General features: G+C 39.8%; 2 protein-coding genes and 1 pseudogene across 2 annotated transcripts; 2 read left to right on the top strand and 1 right to left on the bottom strand.

The window, feature by feature from the left end:
* Nucleotides 1-137: 137 nt before the first annotated feature.
* On the top strand, nucleotides 138-1,337 carry LOC149026461 (thiosulfate/3-mercaptopyruvate sulfurtransferase 1, mitochondrial pseudogene; annotated as a pseudogene).
* Nucleotides 1,338-6,412: 5,075 nt separating this feature from the next.
* On the bottom strand, nucleotides 6,413-7,061 carry LOC149026460 (17.8 kDa class I heat shock protein-like). Its single transcript, XM_089146752.1, has one exon. The coding sequence runs from the start codon at nucleotides 7,051-7,053 to the stop codon at nucleotides 6,511-6,513; it is 543 nt and encodes a 180-aa protein (XP_089002878.1). The 5' UTR covers nucleotides 7,054-7,061; the 3' UTR covers nucleotides 6,413-6,510.
* A 5,328-nt stretch (nucleotides 7,062-12,389) lies between these two features.
* On the top strand, nucleotides 12,390-16,846 carry LOC149026459 (uncharacterized). The gene is made up of 5 exons (XM_089146751.1): nucleotides 12,390-13,444; nucleotides 13,597-13,654; nucleotides 13,743-13,826; nucleotides 13,959-14,094; nucleotides 14,701-16,846. The coding sequence occupies exons 1-5, from the start codon at nucleotides 12,583-12,585 to the stop codon at nucleotides 14,992-14,994; spliced, it is 1,434 nt and encodes a 477-aa protein (XP_089002877.1). The 5' UTR covers nucleotides 12,390-12,582; the 3' UTR covers nucleotides 14,995-16,846.

Below are 16,846 nucleotides of genomic sequence, written 5' to 3'. Positions count from 1 at the left end.
TAATTCGTGCTTTGGACTCTACAAACAATTTGAACGCGGCGGGGCGGTCAAGATTTTCAAATGGGGCTTCTTGTCAGAAACGCTTCCACCACACTTGGATAATTCTGAAGTTGGGTATGGTGGGAAATATTCAGGAAATGGATTTCTTTTGCACTGAAATGATAAAGGCGAGTCTGTCATCTGCAGAAAAAGCTTTGGTTCCGGTGATTGATTCATTTGTTAGAAATCAAAGGCTGGCAGAAGCTTCAAGGTTTTCCGAGGTGATGAAGTTGGATAACTATGCCCCTTCAATCATTACCCATAATGTTATGGTAGGTTCTCTTGTGAAGGACAGGAGTGATTTTCAGTCTGTTTTGTTCTTTTATAAGGAGATGGTTAAAGCTGGGGTCGTTCCCAGTACTTATACATTAAATCATTTGTTGGAGGCACCGTTCCAAGCCGATAGAATTACCTCTGCCAAGAGCAATTCAGAAGAATAAGCATGAAAGGCTGTAGTCCTAATAGCTGCAATTGGCATAAATCAATTTGCTCGATTCTGTGTACAGAATTACCAGTTTTTATGAGGTTTTAGTTTAAAAGTTGGGCCAGATTAATTAGAACTGGTGGAGAAATGGAAGATGATACTTGTAAATGCTAATGAAACTAGATGACAATTAGTTTGTTTGGATGTTTACGATGCCTTTAGTGACCAACGAAAATGATATGATTAACTAGTAGTCAGCAGCATCTAGATGGATTGTCTATTGATTTGAGTGATCTTGTAGTGGGTGATAATGCACCTCTATACACTATCGCTGAGAACTTGTGTCAATATGACTAGGGGGTGATCTTGTTTTTATTCAATGATGTTTTGTTTGTATTAGAAGAAATCATCATCTAATAGATACTCTTCCCTTTTCTTAAAATAATTTGGATCAGCTGCCCCATATGTTGCCGTTAGAGAAAGCTTTTAGTGCTGCTGTATCTGCTCTTGGGAAAGAGAACAAAGATGGGGAGGTTGCTTGTGATGGAAAGGGAATTTTCAGTGTGGCTTGTGTTTGGTGGTGAGTTGTTGCTTGGTGCTTGAAATCCAATGTCGTTGAATTGCATGCAATCATGTACCACTTTCCTTGCTAAAGTAGCGATGCCTAATTTTTCATTTTCTTTTTCTGCATTGGTAAAGGATGTTCAGAGTATCTGGGCATGACAGAGTCTGTGTGTGGGATGGGGGCTTGCCACAATGGCATGCTTCAGGTTTTGATGTTGAATCCAGCATATCTGGAGATGCAATTTTGAAGGTTAATGCTGCTAGTGAAGTGACAGAAAATTTGGGACAAGCCGTTAATTTACCCATCTAGACATGAAGTTATACTCTTGCTTTGTGTGTGACATAGTTTGTCCTATGCAATTACATTATTTGCTTTTACGTCTCGTATGCTACTTTATCATTCTTTTGGTGTACTTGTCACTTATCTGCCAATAGTGAACACTATAGTTGTTCCAGGTAACAAATTCTATATCTCAGATGTTGAATTTACTGGATTCAAGGCCCTCTTTTTAAGTTGCTTCCTCGATTCTCCCAATCCTCGGGAATTCTTCTCCTCTTTTTTTTTTATTTGTTGTCCTCTCTCTTTTTGGGTGGGGTGGGGGGGGTGGGAGTAGGTAATAAGATGGCATAAAATAATGAGGAGCTAAAATTGGCTTTTAGGAAGATCTCATATCAATAGCTGTCCATTTTGTTATCTTACATTGGAATGTTTGAATTGTCATGTGATGCTGAACATGTTCAATAGTTGTTTACCTTGCTTACATTAAATTATTCAAAGACTTAAATGTGCAATTCCGGGACTGCATTCTGCTGGTGATGAAATTGACTGTGGTCAACTGAAAAACAAAAAAAAGGTTACTGCTGTAACCAACTGGTTTCTTTAACACATCCTAGATTTCGTTGGTGACAAATTTCCTTTCTCAGACAGAACCTTCAAATGTGCTTTGGTATTTATACCTAGTAATTTCATCTCAGATGGATTTTGATTCTTGAAATTCGACCACTTGGTTTTAGCTAGCTTACTTCAAAATTGCAAGATAGAAAATCCCCAACAACTAAGAACTTCTCTGTTTGTCCTATTTGCTTTCATTTTTTTTTACTTAATAGCATTCTCCTTTCTGCAGGTTGCCCCAATTACATTTAAGACAAAGTTTCAGAGACATCTTATATTGGAATGTTTGAATTGTCATGTGATGCTGAATATTTTCAATAGTTGGTCACCTTGCTTACATTAAACCATTCAAAGACTTAAATGTGCAATTCTGGACTGCATTCTGCTGGTGTTGAAATTGACTGTGGTCAACTGAAAAACAAAAGAAAGGTTACTTCTCTAACCAACTGGTTTCCTTAACACATCCTAGATTTTGTTGGTGACAAATTTCCTTTTCTCAGACAGAACCTTTAAATGTGCTTCGGTATTTATAGCTAGTAATTTCATCTCGGATGGATTTCGATTCTTGAAATTCGACCACTTGGTTTTAGCTAGCTTACTTCAAAATTGCAAGATAAAAAATCCCCAACAACCTAGAACTTCTCTGTTTGTCCTATTTGCTTTCATTTTTTTTTTTACTTAATAGCATTCTCCTTTCTGCAGGTTGCCCCAATTACATTTAAGACAAAGTTTCAGAGACATCTTGTCTGGACACTTAAACAGGTCTGGTTTTCATCTAGACTAACTGTTTACTGTTGGGAAACAATATATATATATATATATATATATATATATATATATATATATATATATATATATATATATATATTATATATATATATATTTTGGATGAATAAAGAAGTCATTAACCAAAAGAGGGGGGGGGGGGAATACAAATTGCACCAAGGGCCCAGCCCAACCAAAAGGAAGAAAATAACAAGGATTGAAAAACTGCAACCAGCCCAAAACAAACAAAATCAGAAAATAATAGGTACCCAAAGCAATCTCTGATGAGAAGTCCCCATGCACTTTGGGTACTTCTAATAATAAGGAGATCTGGCCTACCTGTAGATTAACATAACATGCACTTTGGTTTAAGGTGCAAATTGTGAGTGATATATCGAGAAAACATGGAGTTCTGACTTAGGTCTCCTCCAGAAATATTCTAGACCTCAAAGAAGTTGAAATACAATGGTTGTTCACATGTCAAAGTGTGTATTTCATTGTCGAGTTTCTAGGGTTTTCTTTGATCTTTTTCCTTTGTTGTTATATCTTTTTTTACTCTTTCCCTCTTCCATTCTTAATCTAATCTATCAGAGTTTCTCTTTTTAATGTATTATTTTTTTTTGGGGGTGGGGGGAGGTGTTAGGGGGGGGGGGGGCTGTGAAGCAGTGTTGTAAAAGGGTCTATTAAAGTTACTGATATAGAAAAGGTGCAAGTCATGATGCAAACTTGATGAAGATATTTGAGGTTTCAGTCTGTCTGTTGATATAAATACTATAGTTTTATTTGTTTTTTGGCCAAGTACTATAGTTTTATTTGAAATGGCATACCTGATAACTATTTGATCTGTCAGGGTATTTTTATTGATTTTATGCGGTTCAGAGTGCTTTTCACGTCAATCCTTTGAATCACACTTTTTTATTGTATTACACCAAGTGTTGAGATGTCAAGAAACATTATATAGATAAACTCAACGTAACAGAAATTAAGATGTCAAGATAGATGAATGACAAAACTAGTAAAGATAAATTAAGGTATGATCATATTAGAATCAGCTTGAGAGTATCTCTAGTAAATGATAAGTTGAGAAAGTCCTTTGAGGTGGCATGACCATGTTCGACAAAGGCCTTTAAATGCTCCTCCTATATGGAGGAATGATTTAATTCAAGTTGAAGGAACTAAAAGAGCTGAGGGCAGACCTATAATAATATTAGAAGTTGTGAGGAAATACATGCATGGCTTAGGCCTTATACCTGTATGAGAGGTATTGACTGTTGTCTTGACTATGCATTTGGAGTTGGTGGGAAACAGATTTTAATAAACAGAAGGCACTAAACAATTTTAAGAATTTAACTTGATTCAGTAAATACTTGAACTCTTGAAGACAGGATCGCAGAAAGAAATATAAAAAAGGGAGATATATTTAAAATGTGGAATGTGTAGCCATGTTTTAAGCACCCCTAAGTTGGGTCTTTCTTGAGCATCAACCACGTGGAGCTGCGTTGTCAAAGGTCAGTTTAGCCAGGATAAAGATAAAAGTATCCTTTTGAATTGGATTTATTAGGTCTCTCTTTTCCCTCATTCCTTCTTCCTCTTGGTGCATATGATATCCTGTTCTATTGCATCTGTGGTATTTCATTTCCAATATGAGATCTTCTATCTTTGATTTTGTAGAATGGATTGTATCGTACCTCATATATGGAATAGAAAACGCCAGCTAATGTTGTTGAGGAGAATGGTGCAATTACTGGTCAAAACATTTTCCAAACATTGGTCTAAGTTGAGTGGGTCAAATGAAAACCTATTGAGAGTCTTGTTCTTGTGGCCACATCTTTATCTTGCAATTTGTTTTACATTGTCGTATAGTTATTTAAAAATCTTGAAAATGTGCAAAGTTATTTGCTCTCTTACTAGAACGTTGGGGATCATCAGCCGCTGCCCTACATGATGTTGTGCTCTCTATTACTCCTGGATTGCATGAATTTTCAAACTTTGAACGGTTGAATGTTATTGTAAACACTATTCTTCAACAGTTAAGAGTATTAAAACATTTTTTATTGTAGCTCGCAGGCCATCAGTTATACGGCAGTACTTAGAATTTTATCAGGTCCATTTTTTACAAAGAAATAGACCATCCATTTTCCTTTAGATAAATGACACATGTCCATCAATCACATCCAAAGGTTGAAGTAAAATTTAGAAGATAGAATTATTTTATTTTTATTTTATTTTAATCTAAACCTTTGGATGGGACTGATGAACACTTTTCCTTCATCCAGAGGGAAATGGACCTGATAAAATTCCGAGGCCTCAGAGCTTTTTTGGAAAGTGTGCAATTGGAATTGTGTTTCAGGCGTGGGCATTGTACTGGGGGAGCAGCTGTAGTCATCTTTCAGTTTCGTATCTGATTTCATGCTACTTTCTATTTTCTCTGCAGGTAGGGAAAAATGCCTGGAGACTCATTTCTTGATTTCATGCTAGTCCCTATTCTCTCTTTTCTTTGCAGGTAGGGAAAAATGCCTGGAGACTCATTTCTTTCACAGCTGATATTTACCATGGATCACCTAAATGTGAATTCTCTGGATGCTGCTTTTATCTAAGTCAAATTAGTAATTCTACCACCAGTGGAAACAAGCTTTTTACTCAGCCTGGTCAATGAATGTTTCCCCAATATTCTGTAACGCAATTGCAATGTGAACCGAGGGAGGATGCCATTTATCTTATCTATAATGGAACTCTAGACGTACGCCTGGTAGATCTCCCTCCATTTACTTGTACTGGTTTTTCTCCCTGCTGTTAACTGATGGATGATCTCTTCTGAATCTTTTCGCCATGTACCCGCTGGAGTTTGGCACAGAGGAACACCTGAATGAAGCCGCAAAATATCCTGGTACGTATGTTCTTTTCTTAAGCTGCATTTGTTTGCAAAGGTGGGGTGGAAAAAAAAAACATGTGAGTCCCATGTGTAGTGGGGTGAGGGAGAAGGAAAGGAAAGAAAAGGAAAGGGTTTTGTGAAAAAGTGATAAGGTGGGTCCCACTTTTTACTTTTCCCAACTTTCCCACGAAGTTCCACCAAATATGTGAGGTTTTAAAATGACATGGGGTGGGAAACTTGGGCTGCCACATCAGCAGACAAGTTTCCTTGAATCAAAGAAACTTGTCTCCCACTTTTCCACCCCAAACAACCAAATAATCTACCATTTTGGGATTTAAAGGAAAAGTGAGAAATCTACACTTTTTTCTAGAATTTTCCCACCTCACTTTTATTCCAGCAAACAAACCCAGCCTTAGTGATAATGATAGTATCTACCATGTCTACCAGCAATGGTGTTGAGAGGCATGATTCCGATCTCTCTGTGGCTCTGAACAAGCAACGCGGACATGCATGATCTTAAGAGTGTGTCTGTCTTTACTCTCGAGAATGAATTACGTTTTAAACTCAGGAACAAGTGCATATTCAAAGCAACTATTGATCAACTGAATATCTAGTCTTCTGAATGCCTTTTTGTTCCTGTGAAATTGTTCTTCTTCCTCCCATTCCTACATGTATTTTTCTTTTCCCCCCAAAAAAGTAGTACTGTTCTATGGAGGGTGCAAATTAAATTAGCAGTAGTACTCCATCGAAATTAGAAATTATTAAAAATAAATAATGGATTTCAACACATTTTACTATATAAAACGATTAAGCTGCAGACTGGAAAGGAAACCGAAACGGCGAAACCCAACAAATATATGATATATATATATATATATATATATACCAGAAACAAATTAACCGAATTGAAATCCCAAACTATATTATCAATTTATAGGTAATTTCAGAATTTAGTTAAGCTTTGCAACAGACGAAACGACCGAGGCCTTTGGGATTGGGAGTACGTTTGTGTTCATCACCACCATCATCATCATCACCACTGATTTTGATTTCCACGGCTTTGTGTTTTTCTGGTATCTTCTTGACCCTGTCATCTTTGGCCACCGTCACCGTTAGCACTCCGTTCTCCAACTCAGCTTTTATCTCGTCGTTGGTGTTTGCGTTCTCCGGTAGACGGAATTGCCGGATAAACTTGCCAGTTGTCCTCTCCTTGCAGTGCCACGTCGCCGCTGCATCGTCTACGTCGTCGCTCCTTTCTCCTGTGATCTGAAGAACATTCCCATTCCCATTCCCTTGATGAAGTTGCAGTCTGACGTCGCTCTTGCTGAGGCCTGGAAGATCCACATGGAAGACATGGCAATCTCTTGTTTCCTTCCAATCGATCTCTACGTTTGTGGAAACGCCGAAGAAGTCAGAATTGTCGGAGAAGAAAGTCTGGAATGGGTGATATATGCTGTTGAACCGCTGGTCGAAGAGCAACGGAAAGATTGATGCCATTGTTGGATGGATGGGTTCGTTCGGATACAGTTACCACTTACCACGATAGAGAATTTCGACTGTGACTGTGAGTGAATCAATGTTGTCACCACTAATCCCGGGTTGTTATCTATTTATATATAGATCGATCAATCAAAGAAAGAAAGAAAGGAAGAAAGAAAGAAAGAAAGAAAGAAAGAATAGGAGGCAGAATTCTACCTTTTTCTTGAAGATTCTGGAATACAGCTGGTCTATTACTGTTACTGTTAGCTGTTGAAAAATCTTAAAACAAAGTGGAAGCTTCTCGATGGATTGGAAAGGGAAGTAACTCATAGATGCCGGATTAGCACTTGATAATAAGCGGTCATCTGAATTCTTCGATGCAGAGGCCAGGGGGAGAATATTAGACTTGACATTCTGGAAGGCTCAGGTAGGAAGTACAAGTGTTGAAGAGAAGTTACAGTCAAAGCATTGATTAGTATAATTGAGGAGAGAGAGAGAGAGATCCAGCAGCACCACATACCAGCCATGGTAGTATAGGAGTTGCAGTCAAAGCATTAATTAGTATAATTTAGAGAGAGATCAGATCAGTAAGTTCACCCGCTTTGTTTGCATTCGATGCTTCCTGCCCTGCTTCTTCTCTTTCCGAAGCCCCCCGGCGTGGTCCCATGATTCATCCGCTCCGCATTTCCGGTTTTCGGACGGGTAGGAAAGGGCCAAAGAGAGAGAGAGAGAGAGAGAGAGAGAGAGATTCAGCAGCAGCACAATACCCAACCATGGTCTCAAACAGTAGTACATGAGAGAATGATTCACCCACCTCATAGAGTCATAGGCTCATAATCTCAATGGTCATCGGAATATGTTATATATATGTATATGGTGGTGGTTTATATATATCGTCAGCAGAGCTTGAGTAGTTAAGTGGTGGATATTGGGGGGATTCTATTTCTGCTTGTTTGTTAAATTATATATATATATATATATATATAGTTGAAATTTCATTATACGCTGCCCAGCTTTGATTCTGACCAAAAGAAGCAGATGAACGCTGCTGCATATTTGGCGGATTTGAATGGGCTGGAGTGGAATGTATTATACATACATCCCATCTGAAACTCTGAAAGTTGATTGGGTCTAATAGGCTAGGGGGTAAGGTGTGTGTGAGGGCTTTTCTTTTCTTTTATTTTCTTATAATTAGGAATAATATAATATGATAGTCTTAATTACGCCTCGTCGTACACACATATCTGCTTTTGGAACCAATGGGGGGGGCCTGAATGAAATCAAACTTGGTCGTAATTAAGGATGGATGGATAGCCTGGAAATTATAACCCAGACCAGACCGGACCAGACCAGACCAGTGGGTTTATCCCAGAAGAGAAGAGACGCTGAGCTGAGCTGAGCTGAGCTGAGCTGAGACGGGGTTCTCTAGCCACATGGTACGATGGATGAGGTGGCCACCTTATGAAGAGTTTTAAAATGAATACGTACAAAATTAAGTTGGAATTCTTATTCCTGCAGTATGAATCAATCAATCAATCAATGTACGTGTACGTACGTACGTTTTTTCTTAAGATATGGGCGGGCCATATGGCCAAGGGCCCAAGAAAACACGAGGATCCTAGCTAGCTAGCTAATTCCAATTCCGTGTTCCATCTACTGTGTATATGACTATATCATCATCATCATCATCATTGAATATAGTTAACAACCTTTAACAGCAGAAACTACCTATCCTTTTATTTTCCTTATAAATTTATTATTAATTAATTATTACGCCAAAGTACCAAACCGCTCTTCTCTTAATTACCACCCACTTGCTTTTCTTGTCTTCTTCCTTACTTTGAAACTAACCTTGAACTTCTTGATGATGATGATGAAGAAAAAGAAGATCAAGATCAAGAGGAGGTGGAGGATCTGCTATTTGGGTTTAGAATGGCCCAATTTATTATTTATTATTTATTATATATATGATTTATGATTATGTACTCGATCGTGGTTCCAAGAACGAATAGAACAAAATAATATTATATTATATTATATGGGTCATGTCTAATCGTAATATTTGTGGTTTGGAATGAAGGAAGGAAGGTGCAAATTAAAATTCTCAGGCCGGCCTAGCAGACTAGCAGTAACCGGGGGGGGGGCCATCTCTTAGAAGAATTCTTCTTCTTCTTCTTCTTCTTCTTCTTCTTCTTCTTCTTCTTCTTCTTCTTCTTCAAGGGAGGGACTAGCTAGGGAGTGAGGGACAAGGAATCAACCCAATCAAGGATGGATGGTTCAGTCCAGAGGCCAGAGTCTAGAGTCCAGACCCGGTTTTGGGCTTGTCGGCCCACTGACAGACAGAAAGTATTGCCCGTTATATAAATTTTGATTTGCCAGACACAGACACACACACACCGTCAGTCAGTCTCATAGCCAAATCAACTAACACGTTCTGGGAAGTCCCCTGGAAAAGAAGTGGAAATTAAAAAATATATATAGATTCCAATCCAAACGTGAGTTTGTCTACAAATTGCATTTACATCTTCTTTCTTCTTTCTTCTTTCTTATCTTATTATTAATTAATAAAGCATTTGATAGACGACGACAAGTTTGGGACAAAACACGTGGGTTTGCGCTTGTCATGGAAATTAGTGGGAAGCTAGCTACTTTCCTCCATCTAGGTAGCTATCTCCTGAAACTTATTCCAAAATCCATTATAAGTAAGTAAGTCAACTAACTAACCGTCTTACTAATTAATCAAGATAAGATAATCAAAATCCCCCCTCCCCACCTCCCCATTACTTCAAATTTGAAATGTTTGTTACTGTATTATTGGAAACCAAATGACAAAGGAAAGTGAGAGTGAGAGTGACAGTGAGACATTTGTCTTGTGAGATAAATGGGGGCCACACGATCCTCTAGCTCTATTCCTCTCTTCCTTGTAGAACAGTAGAAGAGAAGAGAAAAGAGATTTGTTGAGTAGCATAGTAGCATAGCATCAGAGAGCCAGCCAGCCCGCCCGCCCCACAGGCCACAGGAGTTGAGCTTGAGCTGTTTAGGTAGGACCGTAGGAGTAGGAGGGAGCCAGCTGGAGGGAGGGATATGACATATATGATTTTCCGTTGCGTCAAAATCCCATAAAAATTTAATTTTTAATTTATAGTTGGTTCTTGGCTTCTTGGTTGGCCACCAAGCAAAGAATCAAACATTACACCACCACCATCACCTGTACTGTGCTCCCCCTTTGTTGTTGTTGTTGACTTGTTGGATTATATTGCTTCGCTAGGTACGTGCTGTGCTTCGTTGGGAAGGGAATTGCTTGGTGCAGAGAGCAGCATGCATGTGCTACAATTCTGTGGGGTCTTAATTTGATTTGATACCGTTGCAAGCTAGCTAGCATGTGATCGATCGATCGATCGATCGATCATCCCTCATCCCTCATCCCTCATCCCTCATCCCTCATCCGTGGCAGGCAGCAACTACCCTAAACCCTACCAAAGTAAATTGCATTGCACAGGTTACTAAAGCGGTTAAAGGCTCAACTTCCCTAGGGGAGGTCTTGGGTTCGCACCTGTTCGGCGGCATTAATTATATATATATAAAATCTCCCTTGAGGAAGTAATCATGGTGCGCGTAAGCTGGCCCGGATGAACCTCATCCAAAAAAAAAAAAAAAAAAAAAAATTGCATTGCAGCTAGCTAGCTGCCTTGCAGACTTATTGCAGTTGCAGCCTTGCAGGGAATGGAATAGGAATATATAGAATATATTGCATAATGCTGAGGATCGATGGAGTGAGGCATCGGGCGGGCATCGGGCATTTCATCGATCGATCCATCTCAGAAGAAGTACTAGAACCTACCGGGCGGGCGCGGCCAGTAAGAAGGCACACGAAATGAATGGATGGATGGATCCAAGTTAATTATTCAAACTGGACATGCAACATATATGATTGCTTGCCACCCAAACCCAATTAAGGTTCTCGTCCCACTCTGATATCTTTCTTATCTTTCTTATCTTTCTTATAAATAAAGAAGCTGCTGCTAGTGCTAGTGCTTGTGCTTGTGCTTGTGCTAGCTAGCTGATTCTGAGGTGAGTTGAGTACAGACTAGAGATTTTCATGCTACATACATATCGAATTGCTTATATACAAATATATATATTTGGAATAGACTCGTGGATATGGATTCCTAGCTCCTCAAGTCTTGCAGAATTTTCAAAGAATCATCATCGCCTCTTCTCTTCTCTTCTCTTTAACATGGATCCGCCCCCTTTACTGATCTAGATGATGACACGACACGCCTGCACCTATTAAATATTAATAGTGGTCGATCTTGGTTGATTAACGTTAGACCCAATTAAATTAACGTACGCCTCCACGCCTCCACGCCTCCACCACTCCACACCCACATCCACACGTAGACGGACGGACGGACCTGATCATTAACTGAAAAACTTTTAATTACTCCATCTCCAAATTTAAATCCACCTGCAGATATATTATTATATATCATTTATCAATTTATTTGATGATTTTCAACCCTAAACTTCCTCATTAAGAATTAATTAAGATATATACCTTATTACTCAATCGGCCGGCCATGACAGGCTATCAGTATCATCCATCTATTTATTCAAGCTAGGAGACTCCCTAGCTTCCCAGAAGGCAGAAGGATTGGATTACCTTGTATCATTCCTTATCAGAATCCGGCCACCACTCCAACTTGGGATCAGCTTTAATTAGTGGTTAGTGGTTAGTGGTTACCAATACGGCAATACCTAGTGCATGCACTAGCTAGCTTAGTATTCCATGAAATGAATCATCATGATACACCAACACACCCAGCCCAGCCGGGTACGGTACGGTGCGGTACTCCCCCGCTTCCTTCCGGTTGAGGGTATCGGTATATGTATCGGAATCGATTAAGTGATGAAAGCACCTAGCTAGCTAGCTAGCCAGTTGCACTGTTCCAAATCTGTACATGGGCATGTATTGAATGTAGTGAATATTAATCCATCCCTCCCAATTAGCTAACTAATTAATTAATTAAGAACTAATTAATTAATTTAAAGCTTCCAATAACTAATGAATCAACAATGAAAAAGAAACAATGGTGAAGTGGAAGGGAAGGGAAGGGAAGGGAAGGGAAGGGAAGCTAGGAAGAAAAGCATGGAATAAAAGCATGTCATTCGTCACCCTCGTGGCCTCTCGTTGGCAAAAGTAAGTGATGCCTGTTGGAAGAAGAAAAGAAAAAGAAAGCTTAGTTGTATGGCAGACCCCAACCTCTCCATGTTCTCCCTTACCCTACCTGTCCCCACCCCACCCCACCCCCCCCCCCCCCTAATTTTCTTTTATAAACCTCTCCTTCCCTTGTTCATCATCCTGATCATCTATCGATCTCCATTGCCAAATTGCCATTTGCCATTAGCAGTTAGTTTTCTCGTCTTCCTCTTCCTCTTCCTCCTCCTCCTGCTGCTGCTTCCTCCTATCCTCAACACATACATACACATAGTACATCGATCTATATATCTATCGATATTAATTCCACCATTAGTTGCTGCCAATTGATGATCACATCGATCTCTCAGAGTAGGCAATTCATTAATTCAATGTGTAGCTCCAAGCAGGCCAAGGCATGCCCTGCGCCCCATCATGTCAACCCCGTCGTCGATGGCCGTCCGGTCCTCCAGCCAACTAGTAACCACCGAGTTCCATGCACCTTGGAACGCCGTAATAATAATTATTCCCTCAATACCAAACTCTCCCCAAAGTCATCTCCTCATCCACCACCGCCACCCCTGCTGCCACCTCCGGTGACGACGGCTCATCTGATCACCAACCCTCCTCCTACTGGTACCCCTAGAACCAATTATTATAAGACTTCACCATCCCCTCCCATCTCTCCCAGACCCCCAACAGCAGCAGTACATGTACAACTGCTAGTGCACAAGAGATCAGGGAATAATAATAACGATGATCCCAATAATGCCGGCCTCAACTACTCCAGCCTAATTGATCACAAGGCAGCTGCTGCCGTATCCACACCTCCCACTGCACCCAAACCCGCCAGCTTAGAGAGGTCCAAGTCAAAGACCAAATTCTCGGTTGGTAGTGGTACTGGTACCACCAATGCTGCTACTACTGGTGCACTGGACGTTGTTCATCCTCTTCCTATTGATCACCACTACTATGATAATTATCCTTCTTATTTGCTCATCGACTCTCCCGGAAGCATAGCTGCCGCCAGGAGGGAACAGATGACACTACAACAAGCCCAGAGAAAGATGAGAATTGCCCATTATGGAAGATCCAAGTCGGCCAAGTTTGTGGGCAAGGTTGGAAACTTCGATTCTTCTCCAAATACTATCAATGATAACACAACAGGTCGAGATCAGCTAAAGAGATGTAGCTTTATAACACCCACTTCAGGTATGTATATATACATATATATATATCACTTCTGCTATACTTGTTAATTCGCACAATTAATGGAAATGCGACGTAGTGAATTGGCAGATTTTCCATTTTCTCAGATAATTTAGATTGAACTGAACATTTATCATGTCTTTGCTGTTGAGCAGACCCTCTTTATGTTGCTTACCATGATGAGGAATGGGGAGTTCCTGTCCATGATGACAAGTGAGAGCTCCTGTCTGTCTTTGTGTGTGTGTGTGTGTGCGCGTGCGTGGGCATGCATGGGTGCTAATTAGTTGTGAGTTGTGTACAGGTTGCTGTTTGAGCTACTAGTATTAAGTGGAGCACAAGTTGGAACAGATTGGACTTCAATCTTGAAGAAACGCCAAGATTTCAGGTAGGTTTTCCTTCAGAGACAGGAATCGGTTTCTGTTATTTCTGTCACTTGGCAATTGTGATTGTGTGTTGTGCACTTGTGCGGAAGATAAGATATCGGAGGGATTCATGTTTGAGGTTATTGTGTTTGCAGGGAAGCTTTTGCAGGGTTTGAAGCAGAGATTGTCGCCAATTTCACTGAAAGACAAATGACATCCATCACAACGGATTACTCTATTGATTTAACCCGAGTACGAGGAGTTGTTGATAATGCTAACCGCATTCTGGAGGTAATTAAACACTTATAATAATCTTCTTTTTCCTCCTCCCTCCCTTTCTTCTTTCTTCTTTCTTCCTTCTACTATTCTTTCTCGAGCAAATGAACTATGAAACTCGTTCATTTATCTTTTAGATTTTCTAAGTTAGGAACCTTTCATTCTTCTTTTTCTTTGTGTTTTTTTTATTTTTGGGTGGGTACGGGGAACCTTTCAGCTTCATGTTCATCTTCTGCGGTTCATGTGAGGGGTTGTGGCCGCCTCAGGGTGTGGAGAAATCTATTCTTTTCTTTTCTTTTCTTTTCCCCCTCTAGGCTCTAGGGTCTAGGCTCTACCGATTCTTTTCTTTTATTAGGGTACCAAGGAAGTAAGTCACATGCTGTCCAATCTAATCATTTGGACCCAATATGGCCCCCCAATTGAGGGTTGTTGCGTCACTTCACGTTTCACAAGCAACCCCCACACACATACATGATGGATGATGATGATGATGACCAGATGACTTAGATATATATATGTATATATATGGGACCCATCCCAACAGAGTTGGGGCTGGAACGACTGTCCATGTGTTGGTGTTGCTAATAATGAAGGATCTTTTTCTTTTGTGACATTTCACAGGTAAGAAGGCTCTTTGGGTCGTTCGATACGTATATCTGGGGATTCGTGAACCACAAGCCCATAGCTACCCAATACAAATCATGCCTTAAGATCCCCGTGAAGACATCGAAATCAGAGAGCATCAGCAAAGACATGGTGAAGAGGGGTTTCAGGTCTGTTGGGCCCACCGTGGTCCACTCGTTCATGGAAGCCGCAGGTCTCACCAATGATCACTTGATTACATGTCCACGTCACCTGCAATGCACAGCATTAGCCACATCCAAACCTCTCACCGTAACCCCTGCTGCTCTATAGGATCAAACCGCCTAACTCAATGATATAACCCACAGGAAGCCCATTAATTACGGCCCTTTAAAGCCATAATAATCAGTGCTAAACCTAAACCAAACTGCAATTTTTATTTTTTATTTTTTTTATTTTTTTTTGGTGCGTGTCTGTTTTTGGGTGCGGATTTTCTAACTATATTGACATTAATATGAATGCCAGTTGTATAGTATTAAAGGAGATAGAAGAAGGAGGAGAAAGGATTAGAAGGAAAAAAGAATTGGTGAGTTGTGAACTGTAATTTGAGAGTTTTTGTGAATGCTGTATTGCTGTGAGAGAGAGTGAAGAAGAAGAAGAAGAAGAAGGAGAAAAGAAGAAGAAAAAGTACCAAAAGTAAAAAAAGTATGAAAAAGATGGAGTGGAGAATATGTAGTGGTGGGAGAAGAGAAACAGAGAGCATGTGCATGTGGGAGGCATGGCATGTGTTGGGTGTCAGAGAGGCTTTCATTCATCCTGAATTCATTCCATGTGAGCTGTGACTCACTGTGACGCTGTCAGGCTGTGACCACTGACCACCACCAAATTCATTATTCCTTACCTCTTTGACAGGCTGCGTCCTCTCTTTTTCTCTCTCCCTCTCTCTCTCTCTCTGAACTGTGAAGGGTATGAAGAAAGAATGATATCCCTTATACTTATACAGAGAGGCGACCAAAGTAGGACCATTCAAAGCATGTTTCCTGGCCATTCTCCTCTTGATTTCCTTTTTCTTATTATCAAGGCCAAGTGTGGCCCTCGTGTTTTCCCTCTACTGTATCTTGATTTCCTAACATCTGTAACTTATTACTTTCCAGGGGAGGAGATACTAATAACACTTCTTCCCCTAGCTGTCTGTTTCATGGATTTGCTGTGTGCTGAGTGTTTCTTTCTTTTTTGTTTTTCCCTTTTTTTTCCTTGGAGTGTTTGCTTGTAAATTTGGAGTGTGGCTTCTGTACTGTTTGCTCACCTGATATGTACTTTTTAGTGTTGTAAAACAGATAAAGATAGGAATCCTGCCCCAAGTGCACATGATCCCTTTCACATTCTGTTTTGCATTCAGCTTTTCTTTTTTGATATTTAATTAATTATGCTGATCGATCCCTTCCATTCTGCACACCATGCTAGTTATTGCTAGCGTCTCTTCATAAAAAATAGGAGGCAAAACCAATAAAGGTTTCTTTTTCGATTCATCCCTGGAATTGAATACCTCATTCAAGAATTTTTTTGATCCAATCCGTAGGAATCAATAGAAAAGGCAAATCCCTTATGATACACTAAATCTGGCTCGGTTATTGATAGAGTGAATAGATCTGTCATTTCTTGAAATCTTTCTTCTGATTCAAAATCGTAGTGTAACGTATATCCCTTGGGGCTAAACAATATGCTAGTGTAAATTAAAGAAATAAACACAGAAAAGTTTTAATGTGGAAAAACTCGCAAGGAAAAAAATCACAGGACCGTTATTGAAGTTTATCCAAAACTTCCACTATCATTAAATGATAATAACAATGGGTACAAAATCAATATATCATCTCTAGATAACACTAGAGGAACTCAAAATCACAAGCACATCATCAAATAAATGGAATCACAGAGAGAATCGAGAAAAGTCACCAAAGAGGCTTCCCGAGAACTATGGTAAAATGATATTCTGACCGTTGGATATGAAGAGCTAGGTGCCACGACCATTCCCTTCAAATCTCACTTCATTCCGGTAACGTATCACCGTCGGATTCGTCGAAGAAACTAGAAAAAATCTCCCTCTTTCTTTTCTTTTCCCCTCCAGCTCTCTCTCCCTCTTTTTCACGTTTTTCTCTCTCTCCTCTTTTGCAGCTTTTTCTTCTTC

Source organism: Hakea prostrata, chromosome 2, assembly GCF_041222555.1.
Source record: "Hakea prostrata isolate BN-2017 chromosome 2, UWA_Hpros_2, whole genome shotgun sequence".
In the NCBI taxonomy this organism is placed as follows: Eukaryota; Viridiplantae; Streptophyta; class Magnoliopsida; order Proteales; family Proteaceae; genus Hakea; species Hakea prostrata.
This window is presented reverse-complemented; position numbering and strand designations above follow the sequence as displayed.

Coding starts and splice junctions, on each gene's coding strand:
- LOC149026460 (XM_089146752.1), bottom strand. CDS start 7,053: ATGGCATCAATCTTTCCGTTGCTCTTCGACCAGCGGTTCAACAGCATA.
- LOC149026459 (XM_089146751.1), top strand. CDS start 12,583: ATGATCACATCGATCTCTCAGAGTAGGCAATTCATTAATTCAATGTGT. Junction 13,827..13,958: donor AAGAAACGCCAAGATTTCAG/GTAGGTTTTCCT, acceptor TTGTGTTTGCAG/GGAAGCTTTTGCAGGGTTTG. Junction 14,095..14,700: donor ATGCTAACCGCATTCTGGAG/GTAATTAAACAC, acceptor GACATTTCACAG/GTAAGAAGGCTCTTTGGGTC.